General features: G+C 52.3%; 3 protein-coding genes across 3 annotated transcripts; 2 read left to right on the forward strand and 1 right to left on the reverse strand.

Moving 5' to 3' along the window:
* Positions 1–1694: 1694 nt before the first annotated feature.
* On the forward strand, positions 1695–7017 carry NCLIV_049090 (conserved hypothetical protein; the record flags this gene model as incomplete). Its single annotated transcript, XM_003884461.1, has 8 exons — positions 1695–1956; positions 2262–2558; positions 2834–3036; positions 3376–3734; positions 4162–4526; positions 5134–5293; positions 5843–5929; positions 6552–7017. The coding sequence occupies 8 exons, from the start codon at positions 1695–1697 to the stop codon at positions 7015–7017; spliced, it is 2199 nt and encodes a 732-aa protein (XP_003884510.1).
* A 1959-nt stretch (positions 7018–8976) lies between these two features.
* On the reverse strand, positions 8977–10279 carry NCLIV_049100 (Ribosomal protein S19e, related; the record flags this gene model as incomplete). The annotated part of the gene is made up of 3 exons (XM_003884462.1): positions 8977–9061; positions 9406–9641; positions 10118–10279. The coding sequence occupies 3 exons, from the start codon at positions 10277–10279 to the stop codon at positions 8977–8979; spliced, it is 483 nt and encodes a 160-aa protein (XP_003884511.1).
* Positions 10280–19255: 8976 nt separating this feature from the next.
* NCLIV_049110 (hypothetical protein) lies at positions 19256–21188 on the forward strand (the record flags this gene model as incomplete). The annotated part of the gene is made up of 4 exons (XM_003884463.1): positions 19256–19367; positions 19694–20041; positions 20364–20596; positions 20817–21188. 4 exons carry the CDS (start codon positions 19256–19258, stop codon positions 21186–21188), a joined length of 1065 nt encoding a protein of 354 aa, XP_003884512.1.
* Positions 21189–21939: the final 751 nt, after the last annotated feature.

Genomic DNA, 21939 nt, shown 5'->3' on the forward strand with positions numbered 1-21939 from the left:
GAGGGGTGTGATACGATCGGAGGAATCTATGAGCGCGGCAGCTCACCGGGAGACGGGAAAAAGTTCAGGCGTCGCCCGCCCCCCTTCGGTGAGCTCAAGGAACCGGCGCCGCCACCGCTTCGAATGCATCGGGACTGAATAGCTCACAAACGGTGGATCAAGCAAGACGTGCACGTCCTTTGGTGCTATGGGTGCCGTGTCTTTTGTCCAAGAAAAATGGTAACATTAAGTGGGGAGCCGCTCCTTCTTCCCTTCTTTGCGGAAACATTGGCGTGTGCCGGGGACACAAGCTTGGCCTAGCTCGGCCGGGCGCTACCTTCGGCTCCGTGACACGTCGGAACTCCCGCACGACACACCGGGCACGCCCCCGCTAAACGGAGTAACCCTCATGCACACCATGAGCTTGCGAGTAGGATTTTCTGTTTACTTAGCGAAGATTCTCTGGCCGCCCGCTGTGTCGCTGCTCCGTACACTCCAGGTTGCAAGGTTTTGAGGCTGGGCGGTGGAGATGACCCAGCCAGGCCTCTGCTGGTGGCTCTCCACAACTGCATGCGGCAAAAACATGCCGCCACATCAGGGCCTCGGTAGTCCACAAGAGAGAGGGGCACTTTTTAGGTTGGCTCGATCCAGGAGGGGTGCCACCGATTCTGGGCCGATTCTGGTCTCATCTACTTGCGTTGGTGCCGTCGTCTTTGTAGGAGCGTGTGGGCCCTTGAGATTGAGCAGAGCCGATCCCGGCTCTTTTGATGGCCTCTCGGCTGGTGCCCTATCTGACGTCCGTGGCGCATATGTGGCCCCAACCCTGAGCACGGAGCTGCTTGCATCCATAGGAAGGTTCGCTCGCGAATACGACTTATTTCCTCTTCATTTGCGTGATGTCAACACAACTCTTTTGTCTCCGCGCTTTTTGTCCACACACGCCAGGGGAAGGGAGCGGCAACAAATCACGTGCATATGCCAGCCAGGCGTATTCGTGACCTGACCAGAACAAGGACTCCCAGAAAAGTTGAAAACGGGCAGAATGCGTGCGCGCCTCTTCTTCCCCACGTTATCCAGTGCAGATTGAAGTCTAGACGACGTTCATCAACCGTCACATCGCCCCGGACTCCACTGGGATCAGTTCGCATGTTTGAACCCGGCAAGTCGGTGTCCCTTTCTGTCTGTTGCTTTAATGTGTTGTCGGTCGTCGCGAGGCCGTCAACAACTTTCCTGCTCGTCATTGCAACTATCTGTTTGACGTGCACGAGTGGCGCACGAGACCCTCGCACCTGCACCCAGTAGCGGGTGACTACCGGAAAGCGTGCAACCAGGCCGCTTTTTTGTAGTCTCGGACGCTTTTGTGTAACACAGGGTTCCCCAGGTGCCCTGAAACTCTTTTCACTGCTTGAGCGCTGCCACGATCGGGCGTTTGCTGGCCTGAAGGTTCTGGCCGCTTCTCTCGTGAGAGGGCGGCTCCGGAGCTGCTCTCTTCGGATGCCTGGTGGATCGGTTGGCGTGCTGAACGGCAACTTCGATTTTGTGCAGTGCCGCAAAACGTTGTACTAGACCGCAGTCCCAAGCGACGGAGAGCGAGCGTGACTATGAGGTAGTTGCCTATTTGTTGTCGGTGGTGATCCTTCTTCCCCTCAGTCAAGGCATTTTGAAGTCAGTGCCGCGAACTTCTTGAGGAGTTGAGCAAAGACATTTTTAAAAGAATGGCCGGCCAAAGTCAAGGGGACGCCCGCGCAGCAGGAGCGGCTGGCAAAAACCGGTGCAAGCGACGGGCGCCCACCATTCTCGTTTTGCTTTCGTTTCTTCTGTACACGTTACCGGGCAGGGCCCCTCGGGAAGGGCCGACGCCGGTGGAGGCGGTGGCCGAAAATGCGGTTGCGCGTCAGAATAGAACCGCAACTCCTACCGCCTTGGCAAAGGAAACCCCTCCGGCGGGAGGTAGTGGTGAGGGACGGCAGAAAAAAGGTACGAAGATGCCTGACCACTTTCCTGCAGCTCCTCGCGTGCACACAGACGTGGTTCTCTGGTGGGCTGACGCAGAGAAACGCTTCACTTTGGTGAGTCGCCTACGTCGCGGGGCGTGGACCGATTCGCTATCGTGTGGCTCATGACCCGCTGTGCGCCCGTCCCTCCAGCGAGAAGTCTCAAACTGTGGCGAGGGCGATTTTCTTTTGCAAGCTATCCTCCCGAGTATCGCGGCTGTCGACTCCAGTCGCCTCCAGTCGGTCAGAGGTGGCATGATACGGTGGTGATGCGTCTGGTTTTCACAGGCCGGCCTGCACAAACGCCGTTGACGGCTGCGTCCGCTTCAACGGGCTCGCAAGGCGACCATGGGAGACCAGCGAAAACTGTCGATGCCGTCGAGGGGATTGTGAACGGCGACGAACCCGGAGGGGAGCCGCGGTCCGCCTGTTCTGTTGAGAGCGAGCGCGTCATCACAGCTCGCGTGGAGACGCTGAAGGCGGAGACTGAAGCTGCGGTCGATGAAGTGCATCGAACAGAAGAGAAAAACCGAGAGATGTTCGGTCGTCTCAAAGCGAAAATGCACGCCATGGATGGCCGTCTCGGTCAGTAATACAAGAGCAACGCGGTATTTCGAATTCGCAGCACTGGATGAGTCTCTGTTACGCCGAACTGCGACACTCGCTACACCTTTCAGAGGGAACCCTATAAGTCGGGTCACGCACAGTCACGTCATGACTTTCTCCCTGGCGCTTCGCGGGTGTGTAGATACCACTGCCACGTGTCGCTCTGTGGCTGCAGCTTTTTGGTGAGACTGTGTTGAGCGCGCTGAAAGGGGTGAGGCATGACTGTGTGTCTGAGTGTTTGTGTCTTGTGGCAGATGAACTTGGTGAGACCCAGGCTCGCCTCGAGGAGCGTCTGCACAACTCAGTTGCGGTGCTGGCCCAGGCCCGTGAAGAACAAGCGAAGCAATTCACAGCCGATGTGCAAGCGTACATCGCCGAGTTGGGGCTGGAGAAGGCTGTCTTCCGGCAGCGTGAAATAGCCGTTAAGCTGCAAAATCTTTCGGAGTCAAACGAGAAGGTGAGTTGGGATAGAGCCACGGACTAGCGACTACTGCTTGACAGGAGACACCGGGAGCTGCTCCGCGTTGGCTTCAAGGTGAAACACGTTAACCATGTCCTTTAGGAGCTCATCGATGGTGCAGTCGTATTGCGCTGACAGATGTGTCCCTCCCGGATCCAGGGGGTTTCTCTTGGACCCCATTTTAGGGGGGGGGGAAATTCACGCCTTGTATATACACAAGGGAAGGAACTTGCATTTGTGCAGAGCACTGCGAGAACCTCCGCGAGGCGTGCCTGACGCTTCTGACGCACGCCTGCAGTCCGCAACGTTTCGGTGTCGCTTGTGCGTGCTTCGCAGAATATCCAGGCTTTAGCTGCTCTTCTTCAACGCTTGGATGGCGGGAAAGACAAAGCGAAGGAGTGGATATCAACAGTACTTGGCGACCTGGAGAAGTCGGTCGAGGCACGCACCCTCGCCACGCTCGAGCGTCTGCAGCGAGACGCGCAGGAGCATACAAAATTAATGCAACAACAGCTGAATGACATGAAGCTGGACCATTTGCTTCTGGTGCAAGCTGTGAACGGTGCGGAAAGCCAGCTGAACGACCGGGGGATCGCCGGCGTGGACCTTTCCCAGCTTGCTGAGGGAGCATCCTTCGAGACGATGAGGATGACATTCCAAACGGTTCTCGAGGAAAAGTTCAAAGGAGAAAACTTGTGAGTCTCAGAAAACGGGTCACGTAGCTACCTATGCACTGGACGGGGGACGACTGTGTTGCCGAAAGAGGGAACAACACTGCTTGCGTAAGCGCATGAAGAATTGCGGCAGCCTTGGCTAGCAACGGCAAGATGCAAGAACCGCGACCACTGTGGATATGATGAGTCTGTGAACCTTGGAGTGCAAACCCATGTCTCTCAGTTCTCAGAAAGGTAACAGTCACAACAGGCATATACAGGGAGGTGAGGAGCTCAAGCTGTGGTAAAGGGCTGAAGTCTTCTTCTTGCCAACCATCCCTTTTTCCCTTAGAGAACGGACCACAGTCGTGACAATGAAATAGTGCACGTGTCTCAGGAAAGGACAGCCGAGCAAACGAGGTAGCCTCATATCAGCGTGCGTCGTGTCGCGGCGTGTATGGATCTTCAGGCTGCCGATCTTCGTGGTGACACAGTGCCCCGACTCCATGGAGAATGTGACGTTTATGAATACATACATGTTGCCATCGAGACGGAACTTCCACGTCCTGCTTCAAGCTTTGGGGCACACACCTGGTGCCTCTGCTGTAGTCATCCGCATCGAGTCGGTCATGGTGGAGGCCTGGATTGAGGTGGACGGGAAAGCGACTGCATCGCAGTACCTTGCTCCTGCAGCTAACGAGCGACTGAGTGTGAGCACCAGAAATCGTTTCGGCTTCGAGTTTGTCAAGCGCGTGAGAGAGCTTGGAGCAGAGGATTTGACGGCTGACCTACGTGGACGCAAAGTTGTTGTTGCGTTCGTCGGGAAGCGGAAGGGTGAGTGAAGATAATGCCCTGACAACCAAATGCACCGCTTCAGCTCCCGCCAGAATGCCTCGAGTCCAGCAGTGGACGGCGGCTCTGTGTACAGAGTTACCCGCTATCCACGGGCGCCGGGATTGTCTCTCCTTCCTTCAAATGGCGTCTGCGCTTGTTCGTATCACCCTTGTGACTTCAAATGGCGACAACCATGGGGCGGGACTACTTTATGCACTCCGACTCGTGTGTTTAGGGTTGTCGAGAGGCAAGCAGTGCTTCCACTACTGCATGAAGCGGCGACAGCGGAGGCTCGGTGCCCCGTCGATACTGCCCGTAGCGCTCTAGAAAAGCCGTTGCATTCTGGGCCAACACACAGGGGAAAGGCCGCCTTTAGCGCAACACAAAGTAGAGAATACAAACTTCTGAGGATAAGCGTGGATCGTGTAGGGAACACGGGATGGCTTTGTTGGTACATTTCACTTGCTGAATCGCTGCAATGAGGTTGCTCAGCGTTTTCCTATTCCAAGCGTCGCGCCGGGCGAGCCAGTGCGTGCCATCCATCGAATTGACATTGTGCAGATAGTGGTCAGCATGTGGTGTGAGGCGCATGCGTTTGCGACTGCAGGGAGCATCGTAGGGTTGCCGGTGACAGATGTAACCGAGTTCAACAAGTTTCAGGCTCTGCGGACACTCGCAACTTTACATCTCTCTCCAATAAAAGAAACAAACAATCTCTGGCAAACCATGAAGACGGAGGTGGAGCTTGTCGCCACCTTCGCAGCCACGTACGTGATGATACACGAGGGAGACATGCCGTCGGGTGAAGACACCATACGCCTCGCGTGGTGTATAAAGCAGAGATGTTTTATCTTCGTCTGCTCGTGGCTACTTACATATTGGTTGGCGGTCAAAGTGCATGCACTGAATTCCTGCTTCAACCCCAGAGCATCTTTCACTGTAGCTCTTCCGTTGCGAGGACATTGTCTACAGGAGAGCGGAGTTCTTACATACCACAGTTTAAAATCAGCAGCGCCTACGGTTAAGCTCTTGTACTGTTGTTGCTTTATCACTGTGCGCGAGGTAGTCACACGGGCTCGCGTATTGATTGTGGAACGCTTGGAGTGCATACTCAGCTTTCCAGTGTACTTCAGCGCCCCTCCGGCCGGCGCAGGCTTCCTGAGCGACAGTCGGTTGCGTTATCGTATCCCCGATTCTCTGATGCTATGTTGAAATTGTCTGGAGTGAGCACAATGGGCTTGGCCAACATATTACGGCCAGTTCGAGTCTCCATTCGTCCATGCCCCAGAGCTGTCCGTGTGGGTGATCGCTTGCAGGCCGCGAATTGAAGTTGGCGAGGTTTCGCTACGCATTCACCAGGGTTTCGCGCCAATGCCTAAGCTTCCCCCATCTCCCTTTTGCAGGTGAGAGTTATGAGACCGCCAGTAACCACAAGACAAGAAAACCCGAAAGATATTACGCCATTTGCTGCTGATGCTTGATACGGCATCGTGGCGAACTCGGGAACGGGGCGGGGGGGGGGAGGGGCCGGCTCCTGACATCGCTAGGGTGCATCGCAACTTCTCGTTTGCGACACCAGAGTCCTGTCTAGCCTCCATGTACGTTTTTCGGATGAAAACGCAGCAACGTGACACACTGAGTTTAGATTTAAGAGGCAGAAGTTGCCACTGGATTGGCAATTGCAAGCTCCTGTCTTCCAGGATGAACGGCCGATTGACAGCGCCGTGAGCAATCTGGCGACCATGACAATGGAAGTTATCCCGCCCAGACTGATGGAGGACTGAATGGCTTTGTAGCATTTTCGAATTCGTTGACAGTAGCGGGGTCATCGTAACACCACCGAGCTCGCCCAGCTCCCTGCTGCCCACAAGGCTGTATGTGAGACGGAAACACGTGCGGGATCCAGTGGGTAGCAAACTGAAAGAGATATGATATACAGTGGGCGCCTTGTCTCTCTCGCCTTCCTGCGGCGCTAGGACGGTGACTTAAAGTGAAAACACTTCGCTGTGTCTATGACGTTTTCAGGAACGCGTTCACGTTCATTCGGGTCGAGGTCGCAAGATCTCCGCGGCGGAAGCAAGAGTACATCTATCCGAAGGCGTTGCTGCTGAAGAAGGTGTTCAAGTTACTTGTATCTAACGACAACGCAAAGACTTCAGGCGGCGATGGACGCTTTGCCATCATTAGGGCAAAAGCGAGCAACGCTGGTTGGCTGCAGTCTAAGTTGTATGCGTCCACAGACCGAATTACAGTCGAAATCCATCGTCCTGCCTCTGTAACAACACCTGGGAAGTTCTCGCGCGAGGATGTCGCGGTTGGACGGAGTAGCCCTACTTTGGCCGCGGTTGTTGACAAGATACGAAAATCGATGGTCGAGGTCGTTCTTCCCAGCATAGGACCAGAAGATGGCACTGCTCACAAGCACGTGCTCGTACATATTTGCGAAATCGGCGTTACCTGCAACGAATCTGGTCGTGGTATGAGGGCCTGAAGTGCTATCCCGTTGTGATTTGCACTGCAAGTTGCTGCGTGCCGCCAAGCCCGAGACAAGCGAATTCAGACATGGTCTGTGGGGCACGACTGATGAGCATGTTGTATCGAGGGGAGCGACGTAAAACAGTTGCCGCTGTGCAGGGACGAGGTTCTGATTCGCCGGGAGGGCACTACTTACAGAATGGCGTGCATTTCCCTGCTGACAGGCGGAGCCATTGGCCACCAGAAAAAAAGACTGTTCCACGAGAAATCGCCCTTCTATCTGGACGGCGATTTGCTTTGTGGAGAAGCTCACTGTGGAGATCCAGTAGACAGCTTTTTTTCTTGAAAAGAAAGACCTGACCATTTGTCTGTCACCCTCGGTGGCTCTCGCGACACGGGGAAGGATGGAACGGTGGAACTCAGTGGCTTATGATCAGTTGCAGCGTAAGCATATGCCAACAACGACAGAGCCACAATTGTTGAGCTAAGGACGACAGTTTCGCCGAAGCTATGCGGGTGTTGGGGCTCGAAAACTGGGGGACTGGGCGAGTGTGAGGAGTGCAGGTACACGGAGTTCCTTTCCTGCGTGCCGTTTCTTCCATTTAGGAATACCGCGTACTATATGACCGTGCTAAAGTGAAATTTTATATGGAAAGTGCAACCACGTTTTTCCCCCCTGTGGGCGCATGCCTCTATTCCACATCCATAGTATAATTATCGAATCTTCTCTTACGCAACTTTATTTCCTCTAAGCTGCAGTAGAGGCCTATTCTCCGTCGACTCTGATCTGACGCACGCGGTTTAATTCGGCTGTTTGATGTCGGCTGCTAGCATTCGTGGATGACACCAACCACACTACTAGCGACTCTGCGGATGCCACGGTGTCGCGCTGGAAACCTGAGCGTATCTTTGATGGTGCGGTCATTTTCGATCTGATTTGAATCGTCGCAAGTAGCCACACAAAAGACGGGTGGGTGTCCTTGGACGATTTCGGCTAAACATGTTCGATTGGTAGCGCGACTTTAGCAAGGCGATAATAACCGGTCCGAGCAACTCTTTATGAGACTTGTCACGACGAAGCCATCCCGACTGGCTCCATACTCTTAGGCTGTGCAGCAGTGCAGGCTTAACTCCTAGACTAGGAACTATTGAACTTTCCCAGCAGACACCCAAATTATGTCCGTGCACCGAAGCTGTACTACCGACACTGTTTCTAGGTGCCGTTGCTGTGTGCACGGAAGTGTATGGTGGTACGGTCTCCCGTGGTCTGTCTGTTGTGAAGTGCCCAACCAAGCACCTTCACGCGAATCTCGCTCCAACTTCCACAGTCATGTACGTATCCCGCACCCGATGGTACAGTGGAATACTCATCTAATCGAATGTTTGGCAAGGCGCGGCTATACTTCGCCTCGTTCACACCCACCAAGCGTTATTCACGCTCACAACGACGCTGCTGTGCAGGCCGACCTGGAAGAAAATATGACGTGACAGAGGTCCATGCCACTCGTGCAAAAACAGTTGTAAACTGCTGCCCATAACCGCGATTCTAAACTAATGTGTGCGTGTGTCAGAAAATCTATTTTTACGGTAAACCCTAGTCGTCGTGCAGCAGTGTATGGCGTAGTTCCATTTCTCCAATTGCCACAAATATGGAGTGGCGTTCCGCGCTGCCAGACAACTCCGCCCTACCGCTTACGTTTTGAACCAGCCAGAGTCTTCATCAGTTCATCGCCCTCAGGAAACAGGATCGGCCCACCCTAAGCAGGATGGTGCAGAACTCGGGCAAGAAATTCCAGATCGAGCAACACCAGTTGCCACGCGATTCGACCACGAGATACAATTGGTACTCCGCAGCTGGTGACCCGCCAGCGACTTTTAGACATCAATAACCTTCAACAAAACAGTGTAGTGAGCGGCGCACAAAACGGAAAGGCCCAGCGGATGCAGTCAGTCTTCAGTCATTAGTGGTACTACCTTAGTCAGATGCCACAGCTGGCTTGGCACACTGACGAGCAATAACATCCAGTTCCCTCTGACCGTTCTTCGTCAAACGCCTCCCTCTACAAAGAAGACACACACACACAGAAACATGCAATTAAGGAAAATAAGCCACGCCAAGAGTTCGGTAAGCCCCCCGCTGCAAACGGCGACGGCGACACCACTTTGCTGCAGCAGGATCTTCACTGAGTGAGCAACATACTTCCTATCTCCAGTGATATAGTGCGGTGTACTGAACACACACCTATTAAATATGCCCAGGTTTCCCCGGCACTGTTCTCTTCCGAACACGAGCGGTTCTTATTATCTAAGAAACACACTGCAATCCAACGAAAGATTACCTGACAACGCCGTTATTGCGCCAGAGTGAGTACAGTATTGTCTCTCTACGCCACCACACACTTACGGCTTTTCGGGGTCGCTCTCGACGAGGCCCATCTCTTCGAATTGCTGAAGAATGTAGCGAATAATCTTGCCACCGGCCTTCGACGTGTGGTTGGGTCTCACTCCCCGTCTCTGTCTGCAGCTGAAGACCTTTCGGAATCCACCAACTCCGCAGTCTGGGCGGATGTACAAGTGTCGAAGAATTGCCGCTGCCCGAATGTAGAGCCAGTCCGGGTCATACGGCGCAAGCTCCTTAGCCTGCGCAGCACACATATGATGAACAGCGAGACTATGCAGTGTTTCAAGGCAACGGTATACGGCTCCCCCGCACTACACACACTAGCTTCCACGACTGACAGTGAACTGGAAAACTGCAACTGTACGGGATCTTGGTACTACAATAGCACATCACTTGTACCGCCTCTCACTGTTTAAGCACCTAGTATCTTCTGAGCTCCAGCCAGAGACGGATGGCGCACGGGTGTGGTATATTGAGGATATAACCTCTCCTAGATGATTCCAGTTTTAAAACACAGATCAACTTCTTCGAACACAAACGATTGGTCGACCTCTTGAGTACTCCTGCATCACAATTTACACCTGTCACGAAGGGACTCAGGGAAGAAACATGCACGAAGGACACTGAAGCCGATTCTGCTCGAGAGCGCTGCCCGCCCCACCTTTGGGACCCCAAAGACCGTCACACCAAATTTCCTCGCCGAAGTGGTACTTACATGTGCGGTTTTAACGTAGTCGATCCATTTGGGGAGCTGAAATCTGCCACGCTTCTTCAGGTGGTTCGCGTACAAGGCGATGAAGGCGTCAGCCTTGACGTCCTTCACAGTGTGGACGCGCGTTTCCAGCGGCGTCTCGTACAAGTACGCGGGGTTCGACATCGTGCCTACCTGAAACAGTGAAGACGCAACCCGACATCAACGGCAACATAAACGCGGAACTTCGCTTCCCGAAAGACTAAAATGCATTAGGATATACCTTGCGAACGTGTAGCGAAAAAAAATGTCTTCGGGGTGACCACCCGGGTCACCTGACAGACCGAGAAAAACTAGAGACTAAACCCTAAAACGAGCACTGTTCATTTTCGTTTCGCCTCGGGCAACTGCAAGTGCCCCCTTGTTTGGTCCACACATACAGCACCTTGACCACCAGCGCGAGACTCTCCTGCCACACATCTGTCAGCCGTGCCGCCCTTCTCGCCCCACCTTGGAAACGATCGGACCGATTGAGCATAGTTCTTCCACTAGGTACACCACCTACACACCGCCATGTCAACCCACTGCCCACATCGCCCCATTATTTGATCATTGAGTGAAGTTGGTCAACGGAGCCATCGCCCGAAACGTTACGTCCTAGTACACATCATACGCGGAGTAGGTAGAAGTGAACTTCCAAGCCTCTGTGCGTCCCACAACAGCTGAAAACAAATGTGTGAAGACACTTGTCCATATCCCAACACCCAGAACAGGAAATGACATGCACGACAGAAAGACCAGCTGCGGGTACATGGACGCTCCAACTGTGGCGTCCCTGTGCCAACCCCTGTCCCTCGAAGGGAGTACAAACGATTATCGTGAGCATGGGCTCCCCACCCCAGCAGGACAAGAACTGGTGTCTTTGCCCCTGCCATTCCGCCCGTCAACCCCAGAGGTGCCTATCTCATCGCGACGATAACCCGCACCACGTTCGAGATGTGAAATAAAGGATCCCGGAGCGAGTCTCTGCATTCCGTATCTACCACAATCTCCCTAAAAGAATTCTTGTTCCATGGTGCGGATTTCAAGTCATTGCATGCCCGCTCCACCCATGACGCCAGTGCGGACCCTCAGGGACAACACACGAAAATCCCATTCCTACCAACCCAAAACCTACAGCACACCATCCATGGTCCACTTCGTGCGCCACGATGTTTGAAAAAAATCGCGGCGTTTGCACCATTTGTCCAGCAGGAGCAACAGGAAAACGAAAAGGCGCCTGGAGAACCACGGAGCAGTCGGATACCCCAAATTAATTTGCGATGCCACGCTACTGCAAGACGCCGATAGTGTGCTTGGTCTGCCCCATCTGCTAAAGGTTAGGAGAAGACGCAAACGCAATGGTTTTCATTGTTTACATGCCATTCCTATGTCCGCATTTTCCTGGAAAAATCTCCACCCCACACAACAGTGCTTGCAGCTCGATCTAGATTGGGCATACAAATGGTCGCGGAATGCGGCCAGGAAAATCCAAAATCATCGCTTACTTGCGAAGATCCAACCTCCGACGGACGAGAACCTTTGCAGGCAACAGATGAAACGAAGAAATATGTTGAAGCGGGATTAATTTTCACCCTGACCTTTTTCCACCGGATCATGGTCCGCCAGCCAAAACGCAAACGGCACGCCCAGACGTTCTGTCACAACTTGTTCACCCCCACGAATGAGTGCTGCTGCGTGTATGCATGCAGCCACATTTGTTTAGGGCTCCGCGCTGGGAAACGTATCCGAGGAAAAGGCGATTCGGCTCCGATTGGAAAAGATGGCCGTCACAGCCGGCCAGGCACGAATTCACAACGGATTACGCACAAGCTGATAGTTTCCGTTTTTTTCCTGTAACAACTTGACCGGATACCCGTAACTTGCCGTCTGATCGGATGGCGACGGACTTGTGGTGAGCGGAAATGCACTGTTCGTCATGCGGAGATAGAGCAGTCCTTCCACGAGCGCTGGAGCGAAGCCTGCCGGGAAAAGTCATCGTCGCACACAACTAACAGAACAACGGCCCGTGTAGTTTCCGCACTTGGCAACCGTTTGCATTGTTGTTATCCAACACTTCCTGCAATTGCCGATGATCCATCGGTTAAGCAGATGCGCACGCGTACGGAAGACATGGATCCAACACGCATCTCCATTCCCGTGGATCCAACACGCATCTCCATTCCCGTGGCTCGTACGTCCGGTGGACACGAGAAAAGCTTCGAAGAACGTAGCGACACCCACGGCTACGGTTGCCGGTCATGTTGCCACAGGCGTGGTTTAACAGACGAAGAAACGCAGTAGAGTACGTATGGAGCACTGCTGTGAATTCCTGTTGGGGTGAGAGAGTAGTGGCGCCGGGGCGCAGCTGTGGACAGCGGGACAGATAGTTAAGTGAGGCACTTTCGCGCTACGGCTTGGCTATTGTGCAGGATTCACAGCTCCACTCCGGGCCCCAGAGAGATGTGCGTCACTGTCAGGATAGACGCACTGCGGAACAGAAATGCCGACATTGAGACATGCAGAGAACTCGCCAGCATGGCAATCGACAAAAAGCTATGCGGCAATGACGCCTTCCGGGCAATCTGCAGCAATGGCTTGTATTTTGATGGAAACTACACGCGGAGAGCCTCTTCTGCCAAATAGATTTTCATGGGAAACCTAAAAGTCGCATGTTTGATTGACATTTAGCCGCTGGTGACACAGGATCCAATTGAGATGTGGTTGCATAGACGCCTTCAAGGAAGTTTCGATTAAGAACTCAATACTGTTGTCTGTATCTCCATATCGAAAGAAGGACGTTTCATTGGTTGCTGCGACGGCATATTTACCGCCCGGTTCTTCAGCGTGATATAGTTGTAAACGCCACCGTTTCAACATGAAGATCGACCTCTAGGTTTCTCCATGTGTGTGCAAATACACACGTTCATGTATTAGCTGCGACCGTGACTCACTATGGAAAGTCTTTTAGGCTTAGCCCGGTTTTTCAGCTGCAGTTCCCGTTCGGTGAGCTATGCTGGCGAGCAGATGTGCTGTTCATTTTCGCAACAAAAGGCAACGCAATCATCCACATTTCGCGAGGCGGTTACCAAAAAAAGGGGTTGATATCTGGCCCGTGTAATGAATGCTACTGTGACCTGTTCTGTACCGGGCATTTTTCTTCTCCCCGTGACAGGAGGGGCCGAGGTACGGCCGGCTACTGCTGTTGCAAAGTTATTCCTGATCGGTTTCATATATAAATATATATGGATATATATCTGGACTATGTATCGTGACAATTCACGGAAGCTGAACTCTCGTCAGAAAAGGTTTCACAGTTCTCCCCCATTGCCACCGACTAGGATGCTTCCTTACAATTACGAGAGATGACCTTTTGGCCATCGTTAAATATGGTGGGGCTGCACCTCCTCGACTGTCAAAGATTAGAACTCAGGGCTTCGAGGGAGCCCCTTCCCCGTGGTACATCTTCTTGGTTGGTCAACAGCAAGGTGTGTCCGGTGTGTGAAAGATACTGCGTGGTATGTGAAAGTTACTGCGTGGTATGTGCATGGTATGTGACTGATTGCATCTGTAACTTGCGTCCGTTACCAGCTGACGGTTACAGTGCAACAAGCGCGCACCTGATGGACTGGCCGAGTTCTACATCATCGCTTACGCCTACACCGCAGATGGCTGCCAACGATATCTGACGATGGCAACTGGGAATGCACATAACTGCATAACAGTCCCAGAGCGGCTTAGAGTGTCTCCGATGCTTATTTGGCTGCGAACAGGCAATAACGCTATCCACCATGGCCCGTTGCCTTCCCTCCACAGTTGGAAGCTCCGCAGACGAAAAACGCCATCGCGAAGCAGCAAAACGAGTAATAGGTAAACGAGATGAACCCTTTGCGCACACATTAGGTGAACTGCTGCGGGCACGGGTGCAGCCAACTGCTTTCATGAAGACCGTCTGCCACCCCGTCTGGGATGGGAGACATAGCAGCCCTAGATGCGAGCGAAGGACCACATAATCAGTCGTGTAGCGGAAATTAGGTGCAATCTGTACACCACCATGTCGTTTATCTAAAGTGCTTCCATATCCGGTTAATGAAGGCGACGCTAGTTGGAAATACTGTCAAACTCTACACTTGTGACAGCGTTGTCCGCCTTGCAGGGATACGAAGCGGTATCCCACTCACAGATGCTGAACAAGCGAGCTATAGCTCTCTTCACAAAAATGTGCGCAATCTGCCATGGATTAGTCTATTCTAAGACCATTCATAGTTCGTTGTCCTACCGCCCAGATCCGAAAACAAAACAAGTTTCCCGTCTTACTTTGGCGAAGCATTTCGCTCAGCAGCTGGCCCGTTTTCAATCGCAGCGGCTGCGCGTGTCGGACTTGGACGCAAACCTTGTTTCGAGCTAATGTGCTGAGCGAAGAAATCACGCACAAACGGATGTTCTACTTATGCGGAAGAAGGCACCGCGACATGTGCACGAAGAATAAACGGAAAATAAGGGCGACTGTGAAGGAATCCTCGATTCCTGTTAACGAGGCGGTGCCTGTAGAATTGTGGGTTGGGAAATCTGCTGGGCGCCGAAGAGCGCAGTCCCGCATTGCACCCCGTTGGCTCCAGCCAGCCAGACCTGGAGGCCCTTGTTAGAAAAAGCTAAAGTGCATCAGTCTTCACTGTGTGACTTCCTGCAGACGTCTGTTTTCCCTCTCTGGCTACCAAAGGTTTTGGGGCCTGTGGTAACTTGTTGACAGAAAGGTGTAAATGAGAGGCTGAGCAGTTGAATCTTCATCAAGGTCTATGGTTTCACCAGCTTTGACTGCTGATTTTCGCGGAACTGTGGCTCCCGAAGTATTGCCGTTACGCGCCTTCGTAGTATCACCGAATACAGTTTCAAGTTTCAATTTCATGTTTCAGTCTGCTGTAGAGGTATTTTGTGGGCTGCTGTTCAGCTACAGAGCAAGCAGAAAGCGGGTTCTGTGCACAGCGACAAATTGTTTTCTACTCGACGACGCTGTGCTTACGCATCCCTCTTTGAGTTGTCTCATGCCGTCGTTGTTATCGGACGCCAGGTATTCGCCCTTACGGAGAGCACACCCTTCCCGCTGCGTGCAGCATGGCTGCCTCCACTCCCGCTACCATCCAGTTCCTCGCCGTCGTTCTTCTTTGGCTTAACCCCACCGGTAGGAGTCAGCGTGTGTGAAGACAAGGCAAAGATATGAGTCGATCCGAGGGATACCCGGGGAGGAATGACGTACGTCGCTAGACGGACGCTCCGTGTTGGGGAGTCGTCGAGCTTAAATCTCATCCAATGCACAGCAACTGATGGAGGCGTGCAGAGGGCAGTGTGCCGAGTCGTCATTGTATCATCCATTCAGCGCCAAGCCATGATCCAGTTTTAGTTCCTGTATCGCTTGATTCGACGAAAGAACTGGTCGTGAGCGAACCTTGGGTCTTGTGGCTTGTATAGTTTCAGGGTAAAATCTGATGCCAGATAGATACTTCCGGCAACTCGCGCCTCTCCGTGTGACCCACCTGTGATACAACACTCTGATGTGCAGTTATTGTGACACCGAATTCGCACCCCGTGTCCTGCTACCGTGTACCAGATGGCCAGCATGCTTCTGAAGAACGGAGTGGATAACTGAGGGACGGGGTGACACGGCGTTCGCACGCGCAGATATTTAACAATGAACACTCTGTGTATGAACAAACCATGCTGTGCAGATGAAACAAGGGTCACACTCTCGGATCTGAGGGTTTCTGCCCTTGTGGATTTGCGGTGGGGCTCGTTAGAGCCTGATGTAACAGCCACACATGCGAGGGGTGGACCAGCGCTACCGAAGCGCCAGCCTCTCAGCAGGCGTCATGTCTGCGAGCTCGAAGGTCTCAGGCGATCAGGCGTTAGCCCTGGCGCCCAGTTGAAACTCGAGATCCTTCGCGAAAAAGACGACTTCGTTACCCGTGTCTCCCAAATGAGAAAGGAGGCGGCCAGGCGATGTGCTGCTGGAGAGGAGAATGAGTGCCAGTCACTAAATGGGCAAAGCTGGAACATGCCGGGCATTTCAAGACCAAATCGTAAGCGATGATGTCCCTGCCACACTTGATTTCGCGTGTAGCAGTTTGCGGAATCTACCCCCCCGTTCGGAGATAGGACTCATAGATAACAAAGCCACTCTCTTGCAAGAGCGACTAGGTTTTGTCGCTTTCGCTTTACCTACAATAAATCCGGCTTCGTTCATAACGATCTACTCCTCAGAGAAGGCGCCACATACATTATCTCAACGCGTTTATTCAAGGGGCAGGAGGCTTTTCCACCGTACCCCTTGAGTTGCAAGGACTTGTCCCTGTTTACGATAACACAGGCTGTACCAAACTTGCAGCAGCGGCAACCTTGTCTGTGTCTGCACAGCGCAACCGGATATAGGCGCCTTTCACCTCTCGTCTGCTTGCTTTGAGACGGATGAGAGAGGCAGGTATCAGCGCGGGGTCAAGGGCCCCAATCAGCCTGTCAACCGACTTTATGGTGGCCGATTATCTCGTCTGACGCCCAACAAACACGAAGAACTGACCTCACTTCATCGTCTTTCTGACGCTACAAACCTTCTCTCTTTGTCTCCATGGGTGGCACGAGAGGGTGTAGCGGTCAGTGTTCAGCATAACAATGGAGTCCGCCAAAGCAAAAAAATCACACAAGATCGTGTACCGGCGTTTCCGGAGACGGTCATGAGCAACACGGTAAGAGAGCAGGTTGAGTGCCTCTCCTCTATGCTTAATTCTTTGGTATTTGCTTGAACCACATGCCCATAACAATTCTGTGGACGAATATTTCGAGCGAGTGTTTTCATGCTTCTGCTTTACTGGCGGGCATTGCGGACAGCGAACAGTAGCCATCACGCCGATGTTCGTATCATAAGATCGTTTGTTCGGTTGTGACGGGGTTTCAGGTTTTTGCGGAGACTGGCACCAAAAGTATTTTCAACAGTATCATCAACATGTTTGGCAATGGAATGGATATAAGCAATCCAGCCAACTTCGAGGGTGGAAATCAAGGTTCGTACTTCGACTTTATGTACCCACTAAGCACAGATTACCCGTGGGCGTGTGTATGCGATGAAGGTCAGTACAAGCGGTGGGAAGCAAAAGAAATTCAAGCTGTTCCTTGCCGCAACCAAGTAGACATGTCGGCCCAAGGAATCACGGCGGCCTGCAATCCACTGCTGCATAAAATGAATCACGCCGTGGGGTCATTCAAAAGGTGGCAATCAGCGATTTTAACTCTCATCCCTATCTTAGTCGGATTTTTGTTTGGCTGAGAAGGAGCTCCTTGCTTATCAACGTGTTTGATAATGTGCGAAGTTCGCCGTTTCATTTGACAAGCTAAACGTTGACTTCATAAAAACCGGTTGGGGGACACTCAAGCAATAAGTCTTACAAATAATGACTAATATCCATCCAGCTCTTCAGCATAGATGTATTGTAAAAATGGCACTATGTTCAGCACAATCAGTGGAAAGTATATTCGGGCGCCGGTTCAGTGTCGCACACCTTGTGCCGACTACGCCATACGGGCCTTGAAAGGGTGGAAACGAGTGACCGACAGCACTAATAAACTCTTTCGGGCCCAACCGTTTATCTACACTGGGCCACATTGACGTATGGCAGCTTGTGCATTTGAACAGCAGATAAAAGTGCTGCGCAACGCTGTGAAATATGGCCACTCTGATGTCCCATATGCTCCCACTCGCGTCATGATGAGTATAATTCGGTTTGCATATCGATAGTGTATGAACCCGTATGCAACTCAAAGATACTGCATCTTCACATGTAGACACAGTACGACGACAACCATGCCGAAATACAACGTGACGCCATCCTCCTGTAAATTTTTGATTCCTCGGGATTGCCTCTTCATGCCTTTATTCGCTGTGACACGTTTGCGAACTCAGAGAACTAATGAAGGTGCTATCGATGAGCTGATAGATTGTGACGTTACACTTTCCTGTAGCGGGATGTGCCCCGCACAACAGTTTGCCAGTTTTGAAGGACGCAATCTAAGCGCCAGTATAGTTCCGCTGTTGAACAGTACCGTGCCTATCAAAACAACTTTCGGCAGCGCTGCAGAGTAGCCGCACCATAAATCGGACTTGATGCGTCCGCATGGAGGCAGGAGATGCTACAAGATGTCTGCTGTGGACAGTTCACACAAAAAAGTGCCCCGCTCAAACGCACTAACCAATCCACCAGAGGGCCATGCGTCTCAAACCGAAACGCGCGGCTTTTTCCGAACTCGAATAGCTGCTGGACAGGGAAGCGCAGCGCTAGGAAACGCATTATTCACCTAAAGTTGGCTCTCAATTTCTGAAAAAAGGAGCTGAAGAGGCCGGCCGCGTCAGGCGAGGTCCCCCCTTGAAAAAGAAACAACCTGTCCAGGTCGACGCAGTTGGCGAGATCCCGCACTCAGGGGTTCTGTTCTCGAGGACGCGTGCAATTACCGGAGTCTGAAGCTTTGAAGCATACTCAATCCGTCAACGAGAGCTTTTCATTGTTTCACACGGAGCACATGTCTTCCTTTCCTGCCCGTCACGGTGCCCTCCGTGAACTTGGCAGTTTGTCACTGTTGAAAGGAGTGTACGCAGCCACCAGGTGCAGGAGGATACGGGTCCTTGTGAGAGAACGCTCCTCCGCAGGCTAATGAGACGCTCGACAGAGACGGATCCTGCGGCTCATCGATGAGCGTCTTGATCATCGATTTCAACCTGTTCTCCATGATGGTCACCGGGGGTACGCAATTTCACTTTCGAGGCAGCATATCACGCACGTAGCAGACGTACTTCTTTTGCGTCGTTGTCACTGAATGTTTCAGAGAAAACGGCGATACTACCGTTTGGCAATCTGGCCCGTGGAGTTTTTTCTGTACTTTCTTTAAGTTGGGGCTATGTTGCCCTTGTACTCTCTCCTACAGCGTAGGGGTGAGCCGATCCCCAGGATTCCGTTTTTTTCAGCTGATTTTTGTCGAGACGGTCCGTTAATAATGGGGCAAATGACACTGGGTCAAAATCAGAAGTAGTTTGACACAATGGCTTCTTGTAACGCTTTCTCTGCTGCTAAAGCGCGTGGGATCTTCATGCCAGATCACAAGCGGACTGAGGCTCACCTATCCACCTGTCACCCTTTTTTATCATGTCGGCGTCGGGTGAGGCTCCTGGGCGTTTTGGTGATCATCGTCATAGCACAAGGTAAGTTTCTGCCTGTAACACGGCCATGCGCACCCTTTTTGTTGGAAAAACCCAGTAAGGGAAAGTGAGATATCGGCACCCAATTCTACTAATTGCGAGCACTAGCAGGCGTTGTAGCTGCAAGACATTTGGAAATGTACACCGCGTCACACCTGAATTCCATAATGCACTGGAACTTGATGAACCCGTTGGCACACGAGGGGTCTCAAGTCACCACACGCTCCAAGTTAAGTAGTCTCCGGGAGAGATGCGGTAGATGAACTGCGACCCGCTATTCTGTCGCTATACCAAATGTGTGTCGTTTTCATTTTGCCTGTCTTTAACAGGTCTGTACACGACCGCCTTTTCGTCTGCAGCTGATAGAGACTCGGAGGAACACCATGGCAGGGTAGCGCAGCCTCAAATGCGGGCCAATCCTGCTTCTTCGGGTGATTCCCCAAGAGAACAATTGCCTTTGCCAGAAGGAAAGGGGAGAACGTTAGCGACTCTGGTACACAACGGCATATCGCCTGGTGCCAGATTGATGATTCAGGGTCTCCGCAACCTTTCAGAGGCTCAGCGGAAATTGGCTGCCTTTGTACATGACGCAGCGAAGAGGTGTCGCGAAGGGGAAGAGCAGATGTGCGAGACACCTGGAGAGCCAATCGGCAAACGTAGCGGTATTGACCTGCCAAGTGAGATCTGGGACAATCACCTTACGTGGGTTTTCTTTAGTGCCGCCACACGTACCAGATGCATGTGCCCTGCCACTGCCATTCGCAGGGCGTCTCATGTGATTTGTGAGGTTACTTGATTCGCGCATCGTCGCTCGGGAGCCGTTCACCCATGCTTCGGCTGTCTCGTAGTGCGGTTCTCTCCCTCATGCGTTCGACAAGGATTTCATCATTTACTGGCACTTGAAAGATTCGCTGTGTTGTATGTTGTCCTGATACTGTCAGAATCCTCAATTGCCAGATAGAGTTGTGTGTTGACTGTGGAATGACTTGATACCTGTAGAGCTTCCAGTGATAAGACAGTTCGTTCTGGCGGATGATCGAAATGCGGGGCGGAGTTCGATTTCTTCGATGTCTGACTTCGTGCGGACACATGCGAGCACGGTAGTCGCGACTAGCATTCGAACGCCAAGGCGACAACGCTGGAAGCCGCCCGGCACCAGGACTAGCCACCCCCTGCAGCCCCGGTGGGGGACGAACCGACTCAAAGGTGCCACGGAGACTGACACACAGGAGGTAAGTCCGGCCGCATATATAGAGGATCATCATTCTGCTAGAAGGTGTTTCAGTTCGATAGATGAGTCCCCCTGTCCGACAGCTTCATTGACTACTATGGTCTTTCCGTTTCTGTCCAAAAGTATATACCTATGCAGACTTATCGGTCACCCATATGTTTCAGTTTATTTCTGCCCTTTCTACCGGCCTGTTCAATCTTGCCTCCTCTTTGTTGGCGCAGGTATTTATTGAACTGCGCGCTGGTGGTTTCTTCGACATGCTCAACAACATGTTCTTGGGAGGAGTTGGTAGTGCAGATCCTGCAAATTTTGAGGGAGGAAACCAGGGCTCGTTCTTCGATTTTATGTATCCGTTGCAAACTGACTATCCATGGGCATGTGTCTGCGACCCTAACCTCTATGAGAAGTGGGAGCAGAAGGAAACTCCTCATGTTCCGTGCAAAAATCAAGTCGACATGTCGGCACAAGGCGTCACAGCCTACTGCAATCCTTTACTGCACAAGATAAACAGCGCTTTTCGTCCAGGATACGGGGCTTTTGTTTTTTCCTTCATCGTCGTTTCTCTAAGCTTCGTGTTCTCACTGTTTATCTAGGGGTAACTGCAGGCAGATGAGATGAGGACTGGCCCGATTGTTTGTCTCATTTTCCAGAATGTCAAGCCCTTCCCCCCCTCGGGGACAGAGCATATTGTGTGGTAGTGGGCGATTCTGTGTTTGTTGCCGCACCGCCACCTTCCGTGCCCCTCGTTTCACGCGCCGAAAGCAGCGGAAAAGTGATGTTTTCGTGCCGGCAGAAACTGAACGTCAGTTGCTCTCTCCTAGGTTTTATAGACCTTAATATTTTGTGGAGACATTTTGCCAGATCATTGAAGTGTTCCTTCACTGAATGCCCCCGGCAGCGTTCAGCTGCAGCGCAACCTCACGCATTTCACCGAATCGGTGACAGACATTAGGACAGTTCAGCTGCTCGGCGCTTTGGAGGCATAGCATGTTAAGAAAATATTTGGGTGGCCCGCGCAAGACACCGTCTTGCCGACTACAGTTCCGTTTCCGTGAGGCACCCGGAGGTGCACAGTTGAAGTTTGACCAAAGGAAAAAATGGTGCACGCCGTGTCGTTCCGCCCGCTTGCTTTTTCAAGCCCCCACTATCAAATGCAAGACAATTCTTGTTTCCCCTCACATAAATTTTCGATAGTCATTCCCCCCCCAGCTTCTGTATATTATATATATACGAACGTACACGGAATGAAGATATTTACTTTCACATGCCCATCTGCACGTCGTATATCGGATACGCGTACACCTGCATGATGACACTTCGGAACGCATGTAGGTAGTGTCATTG

Source organism: Neospora caninum, chromosome X (assembly GCF_000208865.1).
Source record: "Neospora caninum Liverpool complete genome, chromosome X".
In the NCBI taxonomy this organism is placed as follows: domain Eukaryota; phylum Apicomplexa; class Conoidasida; order Eucoccidiorida; family Sarcocystidae; genus Neospora; species Neospora caninum.